Here is a 9,249-nt window from a genome sequence, read left to right as displayed (position 1 = left end):
AAAAATAGGTGAAATGTGTGACTGGCATGGGGAATATTCAAAGGTGGGACTGACAATGACCAATGACGTCTAGTTGGGATTATTACAGGCCAATTCCCCAATTTTTTTTATTGATTCAAACTGTTCACAAACATTAGCCATCTGACTTTGGCGCATAAGCTATTGAAACTAGGACCACTTTATTTATTATTAAGTGTCGTGTTTAATTTACAATGCCTAACGGTTGAGAAATGTTTTTTGTGCGAAAATTGTAAAGACAAATTTGCGCAATCGAATTGGTGCAGCGTATCTAAATGCTTGTGTAATTTGTGTCACAAAAAAAAGCACTTGAAAGTGTTACAAATGAATATGCAATTACAAAGTGTCACAGAAGATGAAATTACATAGAAAAGTACTTGAAAACGTTACAAACGAATCTGTAATTGACCGTTTTCAGAAGATGAAATCACATTGAGGATCGATGGCAATTGTAATATATATTTCAATAACCTTTTTTATTTACAACTTTAATAAAGTTTATTTTACATCTGTTTTTTTCCTCTAAAAAGAAATTCTAGATTCGCCATTTACTATCTGCTTTATAATTTAATTTAACAGTATTCGATTTTTTAATCTTCATTTTATACATGAAAGCTCTTCTTCATTTTGTTTATGTTTCACATACTAGTACAGCAATAATTAATGTGAAGCCCACCAATCAATATTAGTTGTAAGGCACCTCAAATATGATATTTTAATTTATAGATTATAAGATTAGAAATTCCACGTCTCGTACTACTTGTTGCACTATAGTTTATATACGACAAATCAAACTAAACAAATGAAAAACTATAGTGATATCACATCTACATTTTTCTAAATAAATATGGCCCAACCAACTATTATTTTTGTGGAAATTTATGCCAAAAAACAAGAAGTATCTATCAGAATTGACTTGGTGAGAGATTATCCACTCGGAAAGATGGATCAAGAAACAATCTTTGTACTTGTGACCTATGTGACCTTGGTTTCTTTGATCTTTCCTAATGCCTTGATCCTCGATAAGCACGCGATCGCATTAAAAAGCCGACTTATGCTCTCAAGCTAGCGATCCAAGTGCACTCTGTTTACATGTTATGAGCTAGTTTTTAGTGAGCTACAAGATGGATTCCTCGTCAATCTTGGTCGTAGATGACTCAAGACGTTTTACTAGCAAGTCCAATGCTTCTTTCATCCAAGATTGTTGGCAAGCTTCTTTAGCTTTTGGTACACTCACCTGATAAAAGATTTAACATGAATGAGCAAGATTTTTTTTTTTTTTTTTTTTTTTTTTTTTTTGTGAAAAAACTAGCAAATTGGCTCAAAGAGACAAAGATTGAAACTTTTTTGCTTTAGAAAGATATAAAAGATGCATGAGCATGATTTCTTGTGAAATTGGTAAAAGATTTAAAAAGAATCTTTTGAAAGATCTAAAAACATGTATGAACATGACTACTTAAGAAAAACTTGCAAATTGGCTCACAAATTGAACTTTTTTTGCTTTTGAAAGATACAAAACATGTATGAGCGTGTTTTTTTTCTTTTTTTTTTTTTGTGAAAAAACTTGCAAATTGGCTCAAGAATGAAACTTTTTCGCTTTTGAAAGATATAAAAACATGTATGAACATAAAATCTAGTGAAAATCTTGCATATTGACTCAAAGATTAAAACATTGCTTTTGAAATCTTACCCAATATCTTTGCCGAATGTTCTTTTCGGGCCATAAGTCGAGTTGCTCCTCCACAAGTAAAGGAAACATGTACCCTTCATACATTGTTTCGTTTCTTTTGCTCTTAAAGTGCCATTTACCCAATACACACTGTAATAATTGACAACAAACATGTAAATTGAACGATTCTTGCATATGATTAACATGGGCTTTATGCTAATCACAAAAGAATTCAAGAAAATTGTAAACATTTGTATGCTACATTGTGAAATCATATTAATAATGAACCAAGAATCGAACCTCAACGGTTCCAAACACTCCAGCCTCCTCCACAGATTCTCTTAGCGCGGCTTCTATCATCGTTTCATCGGATTCCCGTCCTCCCTAGTAAGATTAGAGCATCTATTAATCATCATTCTTTACTTTTTTTTTAAAATAAGTCAAACTTATAGTTCAAGAAATTATAATAAGATACCTTAGGAAACAACATTCCTTTGCCTTTTCTTTGTGCACTAATGACAAGAACTTCTAATGCATCTTCTACACTCTTCCCTTTGTTACCTTTCACCATTCTATAAGGGATACATCTGCCACAAATTCAAAACAACATATCACTAAACATATTGAATTAAGGGTATTATTTTTAGAACCAATATTTTATTGAGAACTACCAGAACCATGTAAAACAATACATGTTTAATTTAAGAGCAAAATGCTAAAATGGTCCCTGAGTTTAGGCTATTTTTTCTTACTTCAGTCTAAAAAATGAAACTTTTTGTATTTGGGTCTCTAAGTTTTCATTTTTCTTGACATTTTCATCCAATTAAAAATTTTTGGTTAGAATTCTGTGTTAACGTTTCTCCTTTTTTGTCCTTTTCCTCATTTAATTCAAATATATTATGGCATAAAATGACGATTATACCATTTATTTAAATGAGGAAACCGACAAAAAAAGGAGAACTTAATAGAAAACTCTAACCCAATTTGCTAATTAGATGAATATGGCAACAAAAACGAAATCTTAGGGACTCGAATACAAAAAGTTTCATTTTTTTTTTACTAAAATAACAAAAGTAGCCTAAACTCGTGACGCTTTTGGCATTTTACTCTTAATTTAAAATAAATAACTGTCTACCCGACTATCTCAATTATAATCATTAATGCACTAAGTATGAATATAGAATTTGATTCCCAAAATTGTATGAATATAGTTATCAAAACCCTATCAACAAATAGATTTTGAACATGAATTTCTTCACTAATCATGTCAAACCCCTTAAAATGCTCTGTTTTTAACATATACAATTTCTATCAACAACCATAAAATCCTACAAAATTTGGAAAAATCAACACAAACCCATTTGAAATAACCCAAACAAAATCAATCAACAAATAGTGGAAACAGAGACTGACCCAACAACTTGCCGGTGGCCCTTGTTATACCGCTGCAACTGTCGGCCGCTACGCGCAATCATAGCCACCATGTTCTTTAATTCCATTTGTTTTGTGGTTTCCAACTTGAAAAACAAAATACTACACCAATTAATTGGAGAACAAATTAAATTACAATTGTGTGAGGTGTGTTGAGATACAATATGAAAACAGGGGATTTGAATTGAGTGATGGGGGTATGATATGATATGCAGGGGATTGTATATATAATGGAGGAAGATGATGAAGATAACTAACCAAGAGCCTTTCAAGAGGCTGAAAGAAGAGTTCAATAAGATAACACATGCTGACGTGTTAAAATACAAAAATGACAATGATTCAAAAACCACAAAGATCAAGGATGAGGGTGATTATTGTTGGGATATTTTATAAGACTTGGCTATAAAAAAGTTGGTAAGATAGAATATCTTTTTTGTTTTGTAACAACTAGCCTATCAACACTATAGACATAAGAAAGAGAGATTGGGGAGATAGATATATCTTATTGATATCTAAAATGGATCACAATATGCCTCTATTTTATAGGCTTACAAGATGGGAAGTTAAGTATATGGATAGTCATACAATAAATATATAATAATTCATAACACTCCCCCTTGACTATCCACGTGACAAAATTATATATTATTCATATAATACGCTTGGTGATGCTGCCTCGTTAAAAACCTTGCCAGGAAAACCCAGTGGGATAAAACCATAGCTAAGGGAAAAAGAGTGCAGCGCGTATTATTCTCCCCCTGATGATTTAAGCTCCTTGAGTTGACGCATCCCGATGCCATGTACCAATTTCTTGAATGTAGAGGTCGAAAGTGATTTAGTAAACAAGTCTGCCAAATTATCGCTAGAACGAACTTGTTGGACAGTAATATCTCCATTCTTTTGCAAATCATGTGTGAAAAAGAACTTTGGTAAAATGTGTTTCGTTCTGTCACCTTTGATGTATCCTTCTTTAAGTTGAGCAATGCACGCTGCGTTGTCTTCATGCAAAATTGTCGGCCCCTCATCTCTCATAGAAATACCACAAGACCCACGAATGTGTTGTATTATACTTCTTAACCAAACACATTCTCGACTAGCTTCATGAATCGCCAATATTTCTGCATGGTTAGATGATGTGGCTGTGATGGTTTGCTTTACAGAACGCCATGAGATAGCAGTGCCTCCACTTGTGAATAAATATCCAGTTTGAGATCTTCCAGTGTGAGGATCAGACAAATACCCTGCATCTGCAAAACCAACCAAACCTGTTGTCGATTGGTTAGTGAAATACAACCCCATATCTTTTGTACCTTGAAGGTATCGAAATATTTGTTTTACCCCATTCCAATGCCTCTTCGTAGGGCATGAACTGTATCTTGCCAATAAATTTACAGAAAATGATATATCTGGTCGTGTATGACTAGCAAGAAACATTAGTGCACCAATTGCACTTAAATATGGTACTTCTGGACCAAGAATTTCCTTTGCATCATTCGGAGGTCGGAATGGGTCTTTCTCGACATCAAGAGATCTTACAACCATTGGGGTACTCAATGGATGTGATTTTTCCATATAAAACCTTCTAAGTAACTTTTCTATGTAGTTTTGTTGATGTACAAGAATTCCACTCTTGAGGTGTTCGATTTGTAACCCGAGACAAAATTTTGTCTTTCCAAGGTCTTTCATTTCAAATTCTCTTTTTAAGCATTCAACCGCCTTTTGGAGCTCCCTTGGAGTTCCAATTATATTCAAGTCATCAACGTATACAGCAATTATAACATATTCAGATTCTGACCTTTTTATAAAGATACACGGGCATATTGAATCATTTTTGTAACCTTCTTTCAACAAATACTCACTAAGGCGATTGTACCACATACGCCCAGATTGTTTTAGCCCATATAATGATTTGTTTAATTTAATAGAAAGATGTTCTCGAGAACTGGATGTACATGAGTTTGGTAATTTGAATCCTTCAGGGAGTTTCATGTAAATATCAGTATCAAGTGAGCCGTAGAGGTAGGCTGTCACAACATCCATTAGACGCAGATCAATCCCTTCTTGTATTACCAGACTAACAAGATAACGAAAAGTTGTCGCATCCATCACCGGAGAATATGTCTCCTCATAATCAATCCCAGGTCTTTGCGAAAATCCTTGTGCTACTAATCGTGCCTTGTATCGTACGATTTCATTTTTCTCATTGCGTTTTCGCACAAAGACCCACTTATATCCGACAGGCTTTACACCTTTAGGTATAGGGACTACTTGTCCAAAAACTTCTCGTTTATTGAGGGAATCTAATTCTGCCTTAATTGCGTCTTTCCAATTTGGCCAATCATTTCTTTGTTTACATTCCTCAACAGATTTTGGTTCTTGATCCTCATTATTTTCCATTACTTCTAGCGCTATGTTATATGAAAAACTGTCATCGACGTCGATTTCATTTCGGTTCAATACCTTTCTAGACATGATATAATTTATTGAGATCTCTTTATTTTCAGGTACCTGAGGTTCTTCTGGAACCATCATGTCTAGTGTCTCTTCTGGAGACTCTTTTCTTGGCATTATCATTACCTCGACTGGACCATCATTATTTGCTCCTTTTTTCTTTCGAGGATTTTTATCTTTAGAACCGATTGGTCTACCACGTTTAAGACGTGCATTAGACTCATTTCCAACATGTGGTTGTCCTTCTGGGACACTTATTTTTACTGGAGCATTAGCAGCTGGTATGTGTGACTTAGTCACTCTTTTTGGGTCAGTAAATGCGTCTGGTACTTGATTTGCTAATGTTTGTAAATGAATTATTCTTTGAACTTCTTGTTCACACTCTTTAGTTCGAGGATCAAGATGAGATAGTGATAATTCATTCCAAATTATATTATTAATTTTCAGCTGCTTTTCATCTCCCCCTAATGTTGGGAATGTTGTTTCAACAAAATGACAATCACCAAATCGAGCTGTAAATAAATCACCTGTTGATGGCTCTAAATACTTAATGATCGATGGTGATTCATACCCAACATATATTCCTAACCTCCTTTGAGGTCCCATCTTTGTTCGTTGTGGTGGAGCGATAGGAACATATACGGCACAACCAAAAATCCTTAGATGTGAAATATCTGGTTCCTGACCAAAAACCAACTTTAATGGGGAGGAAGTGTGATAACTCGTTGGCCTGATGCGAATTAGTGTTGCTGCATGTAAAATTGCATGCCCCCAGGTAGATGCTGGTAGTTTTGATTTCATAATCATTGGTCTTGCAATAATTTGAAGTCGCTTGATAAGCGATTCAGCAAGTCCATTTTGCGTATGTACATGAGGTACTGGATGCTCTACACTTATGCCAATAGACATGCAGTAATCATTGAAGGTTTGGGATGTAAATTCCCCAGCATTGTCCAACCGAATTTTCTTTATGGGATAATCAGGAAAATGTGCTCTTAACCTTATTAATTGAGCAAGTAGTCGTGCAAATGCCATATTACGACTTGATAGTAAACTCACATGTGACCATCTAGTTGATGCATCAATTAAGACCATAAAGTATCTAAATGGTCCACTGGGAGGGTGTATAGGTCCACATATATCCCCATGTATTCTTTCTAAAAAACTCAAGGATTATGTCCCTACCTTAACTGGTGATGGGCGAGTGATTAACTTCCCTTGTGAGCATGCAACACATGTAATATCCTTAGATTGAAGAATCTTCTGGTTCTTCAAAGAATGACCACATGAATTTTCTATAATTTTTCGCATCATTATTGATCCGGGATGGCCTAGCCGGTCATGCCAAATGATAAAATTTTCTCGGTCCATAAACTTTTGGTTTATGATTGCATTTGATTCAACTGCACCAATTTTAGTACAATACAAACCAGAGGCAAATGCGAGTAACCTCTCTAATATGTGCTTTTTTCCCGAAATAATATTTGTGATTTGAAGGTACTCATCATATCCTTCACATGTAGTCTCAAGATGATATCCATTTAGACGAATATCTTTAAAGCTTATCAGATTTCTTTGAGACAGTGGGGAAAATAAGGCATTGTTAATTTTGAGCACAGTTCCACTTTGTAGAACTACATGTGCTTCCCCAAAGCCTTCAATTAACTTTGTTTTACCAGATATAGTACCAACGCTTGCCTCTTTCATTGTTAAACTAGAGAAATAATCATTTTTCTTTAGGATTGTATGTGTAGTAGCACTGTCTATTAGACATACCTCTTCACCATTAATATGAAGTTTAGTTGAATACTCCATATGCTTCAAAACAAAATAAAGCTTCATAAATAAAAGTATAATATGGTTCAAACATAACAATTTCATAAAATGCCCCAAAAACAAAGCATAACAAAATCCCAAACAAAATGTCTTAATAAAACATCAAGGAAATAACATAATTTTAAATATAATCATTCATGCATAGGGAAAATTGCAAGCATCCAACTGGTTTGTATCAGCCATGATATCACCAGAATCCAAATTGGCTTGCTCGATAAGGAAATCATCATGATCCAGATTAGTTGCATTAGAATGGTCCTTTTCACCACTTGGGACATCAACATTTCCATCTTCATATGTGAAATTTGTCTCTATTCCTTTTTGTTTGTCTTTTATAGATTGTTGGTAAAGCTCTACTAAGTGTCTGGCTGTACGACATGTACCAGCCCAGTGGTTGTTACCACCACATCGATAGCATGCATTAGATGATGTTCCACTTTTCTTTTTACCTCTTTCATCAGTGGATTTCTTTTCATTATCATGCAACTTCTGGTGGGTTCTTCTATTTTTGAATTGAACATTATGATAATTCCCCCGACCATATGCACGTCCACGACCACGTCCATGACCACGACCACGACTACGACCATGACCACGCCCACGTTGATAGCCACGACCACGTCCGTGACTTCCACTTTGGTCATTATATGTTGCCACATTCACTTCTGGGAACGGGGTCGTACCAACCGGACGAGTTTCATGGTTTTTCATTAGTAGCTCATTATTTTGCTCAGCCACAAGCAAACATGATATTAAGTCACTGTATTTGGTGAAGCCCCTTTCACGATATTGTTGTTGCAAGACAATGTTTGAGGCGTGAAAGGTGGAGAATGTTTTTTCCAACATCTCCTTATCAGTAATATTTTCACCACATAGAATCAATTGTGACGTGATTCTAAACATTGCTGAGTTATACTCACTTATAGACTTAAAGTCTTGCAACCTTAAATTAATCCATTCATAACGAGCTCTTGGTAATATTACTGTTTTCTGATGGTCATATCTTTCTTTTAAATTGGTCCATAGGACGAGTGGATCTTTGATAGTGAGATATTCATTTTTCAATGACTCATGAATATGGTGGCGTAAGAAAATCATCGCCTTTGCTTTATCTTGGGTACTTGTTTTATTTCCTTCTTTAATTGTGTCCCCAAGGTTATTGGCATTTAGATGGATTTCAGCATCCAAAGCCCATGACAAATAATTTTTTCCAGTGATGTCTAAGGCCATAAACTCAAGCTTTGCAAGGTTCGACATGATTAACTATATTAAAGAAATACGCATAGATTAATGTATGTTATCCAAATTATAATCAAATAAAATTTAGTAACCATTATTGACTATAAAATAAAACAAGACTAACAAAATGATAATGTATTTAGACATTACCAATATAAAGTTTGTTTACATATATTTGTATGTGATATGTCCATGCATATATAGATATTAGGTTAGTTAATCGATGGAAGAGGCCAATAATTTGAAATACATATACTTTTTACTTCTTCAAAATTTGCCGCTAAACAGTGATATACTAATATTGCATTGTGATAACATAATAAACAATTGCATATAGTTTATAGATTAATAAGCAAGTAAATATAATCTGGTAATTAATGAACATATAACCAGTAATGAAATATTAAATTATACTACAAGTGAATTTTATTTATTTATTTTTGTATGTTTTACCAACTTATAATAAATCCAAACAAATAAATATGTAAATTTAAATTACAATACTTAATATAATTAGTTCTATAAGCCTAACAAAACTCATCGGATTATAATAAACTGTCATTTATCATATCTTAATTCTATCTCATAATAATTGGCAGGAATTT

General features: G+C 34.1%; 2 protein-coding genes across 2 annotated transcripts; both read right to left on the bottom strand.

Annotated features, from left to right (window-relative positions):
• Positions 1–748: 748 nt before the first annotated feature.
• Positions 749–3,354, bottom strand: LOC110912132 (nudix hydrolase 17, mitochondrial). The gene is made up of 5 exons (XM_022156802.2): positions 3,101–3,354; positions 2,163–2,274; positions 1,988–2,071; positions 1,709–1,837; positions 749–1,255 (listed from the first exon to the last, which is right to left on the bottom strand). Exons 1-5 carry the CDS (start codon positions 3,184–3,186, stop codon positions 1,136–1,138), a joined length of 531 nt encoding a protein of 176 aa, XP_022012494.1. The 5' UTR covers positions 3,187–3,354; the 3' UTR covers positions 749–1,135.
• A 4,186-nt stretch (positions 3,355–7,540) lies between these two features.
• LOC110914003 lies at positions 7,541–8,662 on the bottom strand. The gene has a single exon (XM_022158813.1). It carries the CDS (start codon positions 8,660–8,662, stop codon positions 7,541–7,543), a length of 1,122 nt encoding a protein of 373 aa, XP_022014505.1.
• Positions 8,663–9,249: the final 587 nt, after the last annotated feature.

This window comes from Helianthus annuus, chromosome 15 (assembly GCF_002127325.2).
Source record: "Helianthus annuus cultivar XRQ/B chromosome 15, HanXRQr2.0-SUNRISE, whole genome shotgun sequence".
In the NCBI taxonomy this organism is placed as follows: Eukaryota; Viridiplantae; Streptophyta; class Magnoliopsida; order Asterales; family Asteraceae; genus Helianthus; species Helianthus annuus.
This window is presented reverse-complemented; position numbering and strand designations above follow the sequence as displayed.

What these genes read in the sequence shown, in the direction of transcription:
- LOC110914003 (XM_022158813.1), bottom strand. Translation starts at nt 8,662, where the DNA reads ATGTCGAACCTTGCAAAGCTTGAGTTTATGGCCTTAGACATCACTGGA.
- LOC110912132 (XM_022156802.2), bottom strand. Translation starts at nt 3,186, where the DNA reads ATGGAATTAAAGAACATGGTGGCTATGATTGCGCGTAGCGGCCGACAG. An exon ending in AAGGAATGTTGTTTCCTAAG is followed by an intron (nt 2,072 to 2,162) that starts GTATCTTATTAT and finishes TAATCTTACTAG; the next exon opens with GGAGGACGGGAATCCGATGA. An exon ending in GAGTGTTTGGAACCGTTGAG is followed by an intron (nt 1,838 to 1,987) that starts GTTCGATTCTTG and finishes CAATTATTACAG; the next exon opens with TGTGTATTGGGTAAATGGCA.